The sequence below is a fragment of the Leucopleurus acutus genome (genome assembly GCF_964270905.1).
Source record: "Leucopleurus acutus genome assembly, chromosome: 12".
Classification (NCBI taxonomy): Eukaryota; Metazoa; Chordata; class Mammalia; order Artiodactyla; family Delphinidae; genus Leucopleurus; species Leucopleurus acutus.
Window position 1 is genome coordinate 47,570,325 of NC_139154.1, and position 14,047 is coordinate 47,584,371.

Genomic DNA, 14,047 nt, shown 5'->3' on the forward strand with positions numbered 1-14,047 from the left:
ATTTCAGAAGGTCAGCTCCCCAACTTCTCCCCACCCTCTCCCCACCACTCTTCCCTGCCCCGAGCTGTTTGCTTCTCCGCCTGTCTTCTCCCCCATCCTTTCTCAGTTTTGCTTATTTCTCCAGGCTTCTGAAGTTCCGGTCTTTCTTGAGGAGTAAAAGGCGGTAGCAGGGTCTCCCGGGCTTTCTCAGATTTTAATGGATGACTCAGAGTCCCTCTGCCTATATCCGCTGTGGTTTTGGGGGACTCTGAACTGGTTTATTGTGCTTCCTCAATGAAGAGGGATCATTGATGGAGAGGAAATGGGAGAATGTGGGGATTGGAGGACAAAAATAGTGAGTAGACATATTATTCTGAAAATAAATAGATTATTGTGAAAGAGAAGAAGCATTTAGACATGTTGGCAGTGTTTGTACTCAATGTCATACTCAAATTGGAGCCCTTTTCCCTTCCACACTTAAAGAACCGTCAGTGATCAATTGATTCCCAAAGCAGAACTCCAAATAGGGAGTTCACAGCTTCCCCAGGAACCCCTAATATAGTCTATCCTTCTGTACAAACTTAAATTCCAGGGCGTATTTTGTTTGTGTTTCTTTGCTTGTCAATATTCTATTTTTAAATATGCAAAACGTTTAGGAAAAAAATTTTTTTTAATAAATTTATTTTATTTTTGGCTGCGTTGGGTCTTCATTGCTGTGCACGGGCTTTCTCTAGTTGCATCGAGGGGGGGTTCTCTTCATTGTGGTGCACGGGCTTCTCACTGTGGTGGTTTCTCTTGTTGTGGAGCACAGGCTCTAGGCGCACTGGCTTCAGTAGTTGTGGCACTCGGGCTCAGTAGTTGTGGCTCGGAGGCTCAGTAGTTGTGGTGCACGGGCTTAGTTGCTCCGTGGCATGTGGAATCATCCCAGACCAGGGCTCGAACCTGTGTCCCCTGCGTTGGCAGGCAGATTCTTAACCACTGTGCCACCTGGGAAGCCCCTAGGAAAACCTTTTGAAAACCATTTTTTTTCCAATATAAAAACAGATGCTCATAGTAAAAAATTCAAACAATATAGAGTAGAAGAAGAAAATGAAAAATCAAGTAGACATACCCACTGTTTATATTTTGATATCTCTCCTTTTTAATGTGTACATATTTATGTGGACATATAGAACATAATTGCCTGGTATAATGGTGTTCTGGAACCCTTTTGTTTTACTTAGCTATGTAGCATTTTTTCATATTAGTGGGTGTAGCTATATGTCATCATTTTTAATGACCACATAGCATTCCTTTGTATGGATATATCCTAATTTGTTTTACCAAGTGCCTCTTTTTTGAGGATGTAAACACACTAGAGTGCACACCCTTTGTACATTTATCTGTTCACTTGTTTACTTATTTCTTTAAGCCTTCTTTTTAGAAATGGAATTGCTGCTATATCTCACCTTCTTGTATTTACCTCCAGAGCATTCTTTTTCATTCCTTTTTTTTTTTATGGTGAGAGCCAAGTGAACAAAGGCTTAATGTCATTTCATTTATCCATTCTCGAGTGTGCTTTTAGCAGCAGAGCATGCACTGAGTATGTGCAATCATTTGAGAAGGAAAACGAGAACACATATATCTACAGAAGCATACTCAGGAAAGGAATCTGCTGTTTCTATTCTATATTACTTGAATTTTTCAAAAAAAATGTTTATAATTAAAACAATTAAGACTGTAAATTGTTAATAAAGTGAAAGTGTATATATACACTAATATGTATGAAATAGGTAACTAATAAGAACCTGCTGTATAAAAAATGAATTAATTTAAAAATAAATAAATATTTTAAAAAGTGAAAGTGGCATTGAGACCTGACTCTGTTGCCAGGAAACTAGCAAGGCAAAGCCCCCACGGGATTCCAGTAGCTGCTGTTTCCTGTGAGGGCTGGAACAAGTATGAGGCACAGAGACATTGCAGTGGTCCTGGGGAGTTGGCAGTTGTCCTGGTGAGTTGGTATGTTCTATTTGAAAGAATGATTGAATCCATTTAGAGAAGTACTTGAGCTGGTTTATACACAATTAAAATAGTCACACAAATCCTTAAGTGGAGATATAGTGTATGTAAGAAGAATATTTTCAATGGCATGTGGTTAGTATATCACTTTTTTATTTCGAAAGAAAACATCCTCATTCCACTTTATAAAAATATCCATGAATTTTTAAATTAACAAACATTCGTCAGATTTTTTTCATTTATTTACTTTTAAAAATTCTCAGAGTCCTGTCAGCATCCTCTTGTGGATTCTGTAAGATAATTCAGCTGATACCTTGGTGTCCTCTGAAGGCTTTTCTGAAATATTTCTTCTCTATATCTAGTCTTAGCTTGATCCTGTCATTTTTTAAATGTCAGTGTTTGTCATCTTTTCTCCTTAATTCTTGGCAGTCTGTGTTATCTTTCTCTCTACTTTAAAACTTATACCGCATTCTTACAAATGTTCTCATATCAGTGACTTTTTGTATACATGCATACGTCTATGAAACTTACATTTTATAGTAATGTATTTTATAGAGATTAAAGAAAGAGGGACCTATTAACTTCACCTTTTCCTAAATTTTGAAAAGAAATGAACCAAATTCTCCCCTTGGCCTCCAATGTTTAGAAGATCAGAGTTCCTGTCAATTAAGCTATCCTTTCTTTGTATCTATAGAGAAGAAATAATCAGACAAGAAATCACTGAATAGTTAAAATAAGATCATTTTTATCAAATATATCTGTAACATGAACTGTTGATTAGTTAAAAACTGGTTGAGGGCTTCCCTGGTGGCGCAGTGGTTGAGAGTCCGCCTGCCTATGCAGGGGACACGGGTTCGTGCCCCGGTCCGGGAAGATCCCACATGCCGCGGGGCGGCTGGGCCCGTGGGCCATGGCTGCTGAGCCTGTGCGTCCGGAGCCTGTGCTCCGCAACGGGAGAGGCCACAACAGTGAGAGGCCCGCGTACCGCAAAAAAAACAAAAAAACAAAAAAAAACTGGTTGAGACAGTTTTACTTGTAATTATTTTGAACTTTGATATCTGTTGATTATTATTTTTTTTTCTGTTGATTATTTTTACAGCAAAGGCAGCCTTATTCATTAGGTAGCTTTAGTTAGTTTTTCATACTTTTCTTGCTTGGATAGTCACAGGTGGGGAACAGGTAAGCTGCCAGAGAGATGCGCGTGACTAATGAAAACAGAAGCCTATCTTTCCCAAGGGCTGAGTTCTGGGCGGCGGAAAGGGTTCAGAGGATTGGCCAGGACCCATCCCTGGATTCAAGGACACACCCTCGACACCCTTGAAGGAACACGGCTCTGCCTGTGGGTCACTCAGAGCTTCTGTCTTCCCTGTGAAAGAGCTCGCCCTAAAGCCTCTGCAAGCTACCCTCTCCTCTGGACACCGGACCCACCAATGGCAGTTCCTTCAAAACAATGGTTTTTCAGGGTAATTAAAAATTCGATAGTGTGAAAAGGAATTTTCAGAGTGAACTGAGTCAAGGGTTGGTGGTGGTGACACTCCCTTCATCTTTCTGGGAAAAGCAGTGGGAGTTACGCCATCTGCTTTCCGAGGCCTCCACCTTCTTCAGCCCCTCTAGAAAGGTCTACTTGAAGAAGTCTTTTTTCCACCCTTTAGGTTGGGACAGGTATATGAAGAGGAGTTTTCTTTTTAGAGCTTTGCTGGAAAGCCCTTTGTACACTCGGCCTCACTCCACGCTGGTCACGCTGCTCCCAAGAATGCTTCCTTCTCACCTGGCATCTTAACTTCCTCCTTTGCTGTGTTCTGGGATGTAGGGTTTCATTTGTGACCTAGGAAGGGGTGGAAAGGCCCAAATGCAGGGCAATTATTATTATTGCCAGCTCTCCTTTGACGAGGTTGTATCCATTTTTACATTTTCACCTGCCCTCCTGCCTGGGCAGCAAAAATCCTAGGAACTTTGCTCCCAGCTACGGTGACTTCCGTGCGTTCCGATCCTACCTTTTCCCTTCAAATGCTAACTGGAGGCAGATTTTCAGGGAGAAACAAGGGACAATCCAGAGTCACCAGGAGTCCAGGTTATAATCAGGAGCCCAAGAACCTGAATGTGTCCTCTGCCTGGGGTGCTTTCTCTGTTGTTGGAGAGCTTGCCCTAAAACCCCAGTCTTCTCTTGGCTTCTAGCTGTGCCCATCTCCTCTGGGGAAGGCTTTCTGGACAGGAAGAATGGAGGGCTGTTCAGCTAACCGCTGGGGCATCTTCAAGTATGTGGCCCTTGGCGCACATCCCACCCCTCCGTCTGATGACCCTTCTCCCCCTTCCATCCCTTGAGGCCACCCAGGTCCTAAGGGGACCCCTACAGGTCCGTAGAGCTAGGAATGGTGCCCTGAAGTAGAGGGCCACCTGCATGTCTGCACCCCCGTGTGATGCATGTTCCCAGACATGAAGGGTGTGCAGTGCAGTGTCATTGTCCCCGATTATTCTTTTGGTTGCAGCTTCTGGGTCAGCAACTGATGCTATACTGAGAGCTGGTTTAGGTGAGTCCAGCAAAGCCAAATACGTTTGAGTGTCTCCACATAGGTACCTTGTGTGTGGGCACGGGGGGATTCACGTCATATCCGCATATCTGCATGTGCGTGAAGGCCTCTGAACTCCTGTCTCCACACCCCTCCCCGCCTTCCTTGACCTCCCATGTGTTCCCAGCATCAGGCCTCCTCCACACTCCGTGGCCTTGGAGACTGGTATCCAAGAGGAGAAATGGACCAGAGGAGCAGACACTTGGACTCTAGAAGAGTCTGCCATCTGACAGCCCATGGTGATGTCAGAGGGACAGAAATGCCCGGAGGTGAAGAGTTGCCAGCCCACACTACCCAGCTGGCCCCGATGTGGCTCAAGGATCTCACCTCCAGGGCTGCCGTTGAGCTGTATTCTGGCACGTGCTACCACCTTGGCTGGGATTGTCATGGTGGCCACCAGTGCCAATGAGTGGGTGGGTGAGGTCACCACCACTGCCTGCTCCAGCAGCTGCGCCAAGGTCTGTGGTACCTCGTCCACAGGCCAGCCCTGGCCTGCCCTCAGCAGCTGAGGCAGATAAGACAGCAGGGGGGTGGGCGTGGGCGAGCCCTCAAGAAGGAGCGGCCACCTCCTCCCCAGTCCAGCTCCTTTCTCCCCAGATCCATGCCCTGTCCCAGGGGAGCCGGAAGCAGAGAGGGGAGCGAGCCACGTGGAAGAAACTGACACCAAGTTTTGTGGGGCAGACCCTTGTTGGGATTAAGGCTTGGGACCTGCACCCTCCCTGCCATGAGCGCTCTGGCCGCTCTGAGGGGCCCACACCTGCTTCCTGGCTCTGCCAGGGCTCCAGTTCAGAGAACCTGAATACCCTTCGGGCTGGGTCTCTGGGGGAAAGGACTCTAAAGTTGGGTCCTGAGTGAGGAAGGGATAGGTCGTGGAGGAGGGGGCACGTGGGCAGCAGGGTCAGAAGCTTTACCCGGGCTCTAAGAAGCAAGGCCAGGAGCCCCGTGTCCGTGCAGCTGCTGTGGTTGGGCCCCCAGCCCGCCTCAGGCCTGTATACAAGGCCTCTTCACCATGCCCCTCCTCTTCCCGGGACACGGGGCCTGTGCCACATGGCCAGCCTTGGTGACGTTCCAGGCAATAGTTGAAGAGTCCTCAGGGCGGGTGTTGTCTCCGTCTGAAAATGATACCAGGGAAGGCTCAGCAACCCAGTCTAGCCCGAGCCTTTCCTTGGGCAGAAACCCATGCGGTGTGTGGGATCTGGCCCTGTTGCCCAGCACAGGGAGACATCAGGAAGCAGCTCCCAGGATGAGCAGGTGAGAGGTCAGCCACCTGGACCCCAAGCCCCAAGTACCTGGATGACGGTGACAGAGACGGCAACCCTGAGAGGGCTCAGTCCCGGGCTCTGCAGGTCACAAGTGTATGTAGTGTCGGCTGCAGGGCAGCGCTGAACAGCCAGCACGAAGCACTGGGAGTCCGGCGTGTTGAATAAGGAGGCTGAGGGGGAGACAAGAGAAGGGAACGGTCACTGGGCCCGGGACATACCGAGACCCCAGGGGTCTGAGCGGTGCCTCGGCAATCTTTCTAGCAATTTCAGAAGTGGATGAAGTGGCGAAGATGAGCTGAATTGTATGTGGGCATCAAACTACTGAAGGAAGAGCTTGGATTCGGGGGGAAGGGGACCCTCCCTGGGCGTCTCTTACTAGTTCCAGGCCCTGAAGCCACAGTGAACTCGTTTGTAAAATGGGACCATCATCAAATGAACCTCACAGAATAATATCGTGCGAGTTCACGGAGATCGTGTGAATGAAAGCATTATGCAAAAGCTGTCTACACACGTGTGCTTATTGTTGTATGAACAGAATTGGGGTAAAAACAGATTTGGACTTGGACCCTGAACGCCCAGGTTGAACTGCAACCTCTGCTTCCAGGGAGCTGGAGAGCCAGCTGCCTGGGGGCAACTAGCTGCCCCCTCTCCCCTGAGCCCTGCCAACCAGCCCCTTTCCATACCTTCGTTGCCGTCTCTGGGGCTCCAGGAAGCCGTGTAGCCCAGGTGGGCACTGGGGATGCAGCAGCTCAGCTGGAAGCCAGGGGAGGTGGCACAGGAGATGGAGAGCTGGTCTGGGAGCCCAGCCACATCTGTCACCTGCAGGGGCACCCTCACCATCTGGTGCAGCTCCCACCTGAATCCCCGGGCCTCAAAGCAGCATATGTACTCACCTGCAGACACACACCTGCTGCACCTCCCGGCCACTTGGCCCCCACCTGCGCCACAGGGTCTCTGCTGCTTCCCCAGCCACACCCTAGGTCTGCCCTCTCCATCCAGCCTCAGCTTTACCCCAGCAGGAAAGATCCCTGTCCCCCAAAGGATTTCTAGGAGGAAGACGAGATTCTGACCCTTTGTTATTAGCCTGTAGCCATGCATCCTAAGGTGAACCTCTCTGCCCCCAGTAGATGCCCTTCCTGCACCACCTGCTGCCATTTCAACATCGTGAAGAAAAACCTGCATCTGTTCTCAGTTGAAATTGAGACCACGCTTTCAGCATTCTCTCATCATAATTCTTCACATCAATGGGCCTCTTAGCCTTAGTTTCCCCAGAGTGAATAAATGGAGATAAGGGAAAAGAAGAGAAGAAAAGACAAGAAGGAGAGGGAGGAGGAAAAAAAGAAGGGGAGGAGAGAGGAGGGAAGGACAGGTGGCCTACCTGCCCATTTATGGGAGATGTTGACAATGCTGAGGACAGCCCGGTTCCGGCTGGAGGTCAAGGACACACGTGACCCTGCCCGCAGGAGGATGGGGCTGGGGCTCCCTGTGGGCCACAGGAACCAGTTCAGGTTGGTGGTCTCCGGGCTTGTGAGGAGGGTCAGGTTCAGGGTGTCGCCAGGCGTCTGCAGCCAGGAGTTGAGGCTCAGGGCCGCGGGGACTGCGGGAGGCAAAAGACAGGACCCCCGGAGCAGGAACTTGCGGCCCTTGAGGCAGCTAAGCTCTCCCTCCTTCCCCATCCTCTGAAGCCCATCCCTCCTCCCTCCCTCCCCACCTAACATTTTCTGTTCTCTTTTGTCCCTGGAGGAGTGTGGCTGCCGCAATCCAGCCTGGAAGACCCTAACTGTCAGTGGGAACCAAACGGGAAGCTTTTTGTCCTAGGACTCCCCCTCCGCCAGGGAGGGAACTTCCTCTCTTTGTCCACCTGTCTCGGAGCCCTGTTGTTCATTGGAGTCTCCCTCTTCCTGTCCCAGGCGCAGGGCCTGTGATCTGCTATGATGCCTGGCATATTCTCTCACCCAGAGGAGCCACTAGCTGGCAGAGATACGGGGGTCAGAGAGAAAAAAAAACACAGAGAGGGTTCCTTTCACTCAGGGCCATTGGTTTTCACGTTCCCAACCCTCCTCACCAGGTGGCAGCAGCTGGCAGTACCCGGCTTCAGCAGGGCCGAAGACAAGGCAGCCACAAGGCCGGCGCTTGACGGGGTTTGGCAGGGCCGGTGATGGGAGCAGACGCTGGTGTTCCACTGGTACCCGGAGAGGCAAGCACAGTAGCTACACCCCCTGTGGGTGACATCGCACTCTGTGACAGAGGGAAGGGGGATAAGAAGTGAGCAGGCTGTCTGGGAAAGCCCAGCGCCTGATGCCTGTGAGGCTCTGAGGCTGGGTATCGGGAGCAATCCCAAGGTCACAGGCAACGCCTTCTCAGCCTGAGTTCAAAGCAGCAGCGCGTGTGGGGCAAAGGCATCAGAGGTGGCAGTGGCGAGGCCCGGGCCCGTGGTCATCTGCCCCTTAGGCCTCTGCCGAAGTTTAGAAGATGGGACGTGGGGCAGGAGGGGGAGGTCTGTCTGATGGGAGGTGAGGAAGGAGCTGGGCCACACACACCCTCCAAGAAATAGGGAGGGGCTCACAGTATCTCAGACGAGGGGGCTGCGGGAGGGCTGGGCTCCTTGCACTCTGAAGCCCCTTCCCATGCAAGCAGCTAAGAGCCACTGAGAAGCAGGGGTCAGTAGAATTCCCGCCACCCCACGGGCTGTGAGGCTGAGGCCAGTGAGAGTTACTGGGGCAGAGGAAGCCGAGGCGGTGGGGAGAGTCAGGGGCCCGGAGAGTGCCGCCGGCCGGCGCTCACTTGAAAAGTACAGCTGTACATAGACGGAGACCAGGACCGATTCTGTAGGAGAGAGGGGGCAGCTGGAGAGGAGCGGCAGCTACGGGCCTGTGGCCTTTGGGCCCCATACCTCGCTGTCCCCGCCAGGAAGCAGAGCACATCGCACCTCCCATAGCCTGTCCAGGTGCAGACAGGACCCAGGAAGGTGGTCACTGCTCATCCAGCTACGGTGCCTTCACACGCGCTGTCTCATATCACCCTCCCAACGACCCCCTTACGTGGGCAAGACTCTCTAAAAGGAAGGATTTTCTCAAGGCCTCACAGCTAGAGAACTGCGTTCAGACCTGTGTGACCAGCGCCAGACCCAGTCTCTCTCTTAACCCCACTTAAGCCCCCTGGCTGTGCCCTCTTCCAGACCTTTCTTTCTTTCCTTGCCTCGTTCCAGGCTCCCCGTCCCCCTCCCCCCTCCTCCTCCTGTCTGTCCACTCACCACCTGCTCCACGTTCTTGGTCCAATTGCTGCCCTGATTCCCCTCCAGGCTGACCCTGTCCCTGGAACAGAGCACAGGGGAGAGATCTCTGAGGAGAGCTGACTCCGCATTTCTCCCGGGGACACCTTCTTCCCCAAGCCGCTCCGGTGCCCGCCTGGCTAATCTGGAAGGACTTGGTCTCTTTGAATCTCCTCTTTTTGCCTGGAATCAAGCGGGCACCTCAGGGGGGGAAAGCAGGCTTCTGGTAGGAGGTGCAGGGATGCAGCACCAGGGATCCCGCCCAGGCCGGCAAAGCCCACCTGAACCCAGGAACCAGGCACACCCTGGAGAGTCAACGTGCTTTGCTTAATTCCTTCCTGAATGTACCCGTCCCCCTGCCTCCAGGCTAATTGAAATGGCTGGGTCTGGAGCTCCAGAGGGGGCTGGGGGCGCTGGGCAGAGCTGCCTGCGGCCCAGAGGCCTGGGGGCTTTATTCCCTCCATAGGCATTGCCATGAGGGTGAGTGGCAGGCAATACCTTAGTCTCTGGTGCCTGTAAATTATTTCCTCACCAACTCCTCCCTCTCTCAAAACTGTGTGTGGGTGAGGAGATCAGCCTAAAAACAGATATTGATCTAGATAAGGATGTGGCTGGAGATAGAGATGATAGAGATCTCCACCTGGGAGAAAACACAAATCATAAAGTGCTAAACTAACTCTGCTGCCTTTCCTCAGATTCTCTCCTGTCCTCTACGCCAATGGTTCCCAAGTTTGGAAAGTTTTTATTTTCGTTTTTAAATTGCAAGCCTGACTGGAAGAGCCTTCATCCAAAGTGCAGCAGGCATCGCTGGTGGTCACGGGAATTCAAATAAAGAAACAGAAGCTATCCCCACACCCTGAAAAATAAGGCTGAACTCTCGGAGATCTTATAACAAACCAGCCTCTTTTAAAAATACATTACTTCCTCTCCCTCCAGCCCTCTCGCCTCCATCCATCCTTTCATCCCACATCTTGCTGACTCTCACACCCAGAGGCCCCTGTCGTTACCTCTGCAGATCTTCCCTGGGTCTTCCCTCACCCCAGTCTTACTCACAGGCTGGGACTCTCGGACAAGTGGTGATCCCACCAGAGGGAGAGTCATGGCCAGGAGTAGCACAGGGGCAGCCGAGCAGACCGTGGCTCAGTGAAGCAGTCTTCAAGAGGCCTCCCGCTGCTGCATGATGCAAATTTCCTCAGAGAAGAGCTGGCAGGGCCCTGCACAGATGGGATGGGAGGGAAGAGTGGAAGGGAGCCAGAGGAATTTACAGAGGAAGTGCTACAGCCCATGCTACAGTCCAATGGGCATCCAGGTCACTGTGGGACCACCTGGAGCCCACATGCCCCGGTGAGAGAGGCCTGCCCAGGTTCCCTGCTGGGGTCTGGGCCAAGCACTCAGTGAGCAGGAGAGGACTTGGGGGCCCTAGGTCACAACCAACCATGTATCAAGCCAGGTACAGTCACATCCCCAAGGATCTGGGAAATCTGGATTGTTCTGAACTCCCGGGAAGCTGGGTCATTGACCAAAGAGCCAAGGTTAGAAAAGGCATATATTAGAGCTGCTTGCTATCCTAAAATAATTTCAAGATAGACTGGAGTCTTAAATGTAACAAAGAATCTGGAAAAATACCGGGATAAATTATCAAAATAATTTTGAAGTGAGGAAGGCTTTTCTAAACACAACACAAAACCCAGAAGCCAGAAAGGAAATAAATTAGACTGTATACAAAGTTTTAAATTTGTAAAACTTTTTAAAACTTTGGGGGTGAAAAGAATGTTGGGTTAAAAAGGCAAAAGACAACATGTTTGTAGGACGGTGATTGAATAAAGGGCTAATCTTAACACAGGAATTTTTTATCTTACACATCATCAAGAAAATGGGCAAAAACAGGAAAACGTGTTGCCGAAGTATCGGCTTCCCTGTGCACCAAGGCCGAACAGAAATATGGCGACAGATATTGGAGGAGGAGAGAGATGGCTTCATTTTTCTGGCAGGGAGAAGGGAAGACACAGCAGGCTAGCGCCTCAACAACTGTGCCTCCGCTCCTTGGGAAACAGGGAAGATTTTATATGTGGGGCTCGTAGTCCGGAGTATATGATAAGGATCAAAGGTCTTGCATTCTTCCTTTCCTTTGCATTATTTCAAAACAGTCATAGCTGGCGTCAGGCCGCCTGGTAATTGGGGTCAAGCAGTCTGGTAATTGTGTCCGTTTGCCTCTGGTTTATCGGCCGGTGACTTTGTTTCTGAAATGCGAAAATTATAGGGGGTGATTTGTTATGAGGGGCGTATAGAATGTAAGTGCCAGGACATAATAGGGAGTGAGAGGCACTGGATGTAACTCACACAGTTAGGGGTGATAGGTGATGAATGTAAATTACATAGTGTCAGGGAGTGAGGTTAGCTTTGTAAAGTACAAATCTAGTTACTACAAATTAGTGACAGTTAAAGTAAACCAAGGAGTGATTAACTCCTTCAGGCCAGGTTATGTTTCTTCTCTAGCCTGTTCACTGTTCCTTTTATTTTCCTTGTTCTCAGAGGAGGGAAAACTTCATTTCTATTTTTGCTGCAACATAGGCAGTTTACTGAAAAAGAAATATCAATAGTTTGATAAACATATAAAAACATCCAACTTAAGGTATAAGGAATACAAGTTGAAATAAGAAAATATTCTTTGTCACCTACCAATTATCAAAAGACAAGATATTGATAATCTTCAGTGTTGACAAAAGTGTATTTATACAAAATATGTATATAAGGATGTTCAAAGCAGAGTTGTTTGTGATAGCAAATGAGTTAAACAACCCAAATGTCCAAAAGGGATAGGTTAAGTAAATTATGGCATTTCCAAACAACAGAACATTTTTATGGGGAAAAAAGTAAAATAGCTCTATTTGGAGTGAACCCCAATATATATGGTGAAATTTAAAGTGTATATTATACTCTCCTTTATGTAAAAAAAGAGAATCTATATTAGATACTTGTGCTTTTTATACTTGGAATATTTCTGGAAGAATACATCAGAAATCTGGCACTAGTCGTTGCTTCTGGGGATGAGACTAAGAGTCTGAATGGGTCTGTGTGCTGTTTGATATACATATTTTCTAACCATAGGTGTGCTTTTTTTTTAATTAAAAAAAGACAGATGGGAATTCTCTGGTGGTCCAGTGATTAGAACTTGGTGTTTTCACTGTGGGGCCTAGGTTCAATCCCTGGTTGGGGAACTAAGATCCCACATGTCACGCAGTGAGGCCAAATTAAAAAAAAAAAAAAAAAAGGGGGGTAAAAAAAGAGCTGATTTACACACACACACACACACACACACACACACACAGCACCTAGGGTAGAAATCTAGCCTCAATACATTTCCACTTTCACCACCACCCCTGGCTAAGATCACTGCTGAAAGAATAGCAAACATATAGAGCACATACATGCATGGGAGCAAAGACTTTGTAAATAATTGATTTCCGAAAACGAAAATGGTGAAGAATCTGTTTTGAGAACCACAGAGAAAAGACACAGGTGCTTGGGGTGGGGCGCTATCAGCAAGTTGGAAACTGTCTACTGCAGCTGCAGGTGTTTTCAGATGGATACCAACAGCATCTGCTACTGTCGCCAAAGGGGGTCAGTCAGAGAGCCAAGTGGACCTGGGCAGTGCTCAACAGGGCCTCTTGAGGACCAGGAATGACAGAAGAAAGAGGTGGGATTGAGACCCCTGGAGGTGAGCTGCTTCTGTGCTGGGCAGAGACTGAGCAGTGGTAGCCTCCAGTTAGGAGATGCAAGGACAGACTGCTTGGAGAGAAGATGCTCCACCTAGAAGCAGAAACACCGAAGGAAAAAGTGACTCAGAGAACATTAGAAAGTTGATGGAGCTGGAGCTGGAGAAACCCCTAAGGATTCTACTCCCAAAACATAATTTTCTTAATTGATACCCTATTCATCTTAACCCCTTTGAGTTCATGACAAGTGAGAAGAACAAGAGAGATAACATCTTCCTGATTCAATGAAAGTTGAGGTGTCCAAGGTATATAAAACAACGAACAGAACCAAGGAAGTGAGTTTTCTTATACAATATTTGTAGACCGTTCCTGTAACTTTAGAGAAGTTTGAATCGTTTCTGCATGTACAAAAAAATGCCCAGGAAGAGATTGGAAGGAGATGCTGCAGATCAACAAAGTGTCTGTTGTGTTGACCTCAGTGCTCCCCAGGGCCTAGCACCATTCACCACAGGCCTTAAGTAATATTTATATTCAATGAATCAATCAATAGATGAAATACGCCAAGACATTAACAGTAGTTGTCACTAAATGGTAGGATTTGGTATGTTTTTTCTATTTTTCTGTGTTTTTAAGTTTTGTATTCTCTAATGGTAAAATACCTTAATAAAAAAATCAAATCTTACAGTCTCAACTTCTTTCTTAAGGACCAGCCAGGTACAGAGGCCTTCAGTTTTGCCCAGGTGTCACTGGTTGTCTGGAAGCACCCACAGGCTTAGACCTAGTGTGGGATTCAGACAAACAGATACTTATTGCTGCCACCTGCTTACTCCCAAATCCAAGGTCAACCATAACGCTATTGGCCTTTATCCCTCTATATACAGAATGATAATTTGAAACCAGTAAGTTTTTATCCCTGTTGGCAGCTTTTCTGAGGTCCCAGTTTGTACCCTGGGCAAAGGAATGTCCCTTTCCATTTCTCTGTGTTTTGAGCCCTCCAGGCCATGTCAGTAGAGTCTTTGGTAACAAAGGTCTAGGCTTCTCTTAACTGTATCCAAACAGGTTATCTTAAAACTTCCTTTACTATGTAAACTAATAGGTTACTAAAGAATAAAGGTAGCTTAGACTTTTATCCCATATGATCCTTATTTCTTTTTTTTAAATCTTTTTTTTAATATAAATTTATTTTATTTTATTTATTTATTTATGGCTGCGTTGGGTCTTCGTTGCTGCGTGCAGGCTTTCTCTAGTTGCAGC

At 48.4% G+C, this 14,047-nt stretch overlaps 1 protein-coding gene across 1 annotated transcript; it reads right to left on the bottom strand.

Moving 5' to 3' along the window:
- Window positions 1–3,517: 3,517 nt before the first annotated feature.
- On the bottom strand, window positions 3,518–13,642 carry ADGRF3 (adhesion G protein-coupled receptor F3; the record flags this gene model as incomplete). Its single annotated transcript, XM_082851428.1, is given in 13 exon segments — window positions 3,518–3,525; window positions 4,872–5,049; window positions 5,456–5,536; window positions 5,541–5,656; window positions 5,812–5,976; window positions 6,490–6,699; window positions 7,185–7,403; window positions 7,872–7,943; window positions 7,946–8,044; window positions 8,492–8,632; window positions 9,060–9,120; window positions 10,131–10,216; window positions 13,621–13,642. Coding segments are annotated over 13 exon segments (1,458 nt in total).
- Window positions 13,643–14,047: the final 405 nt, after the last annotated feature.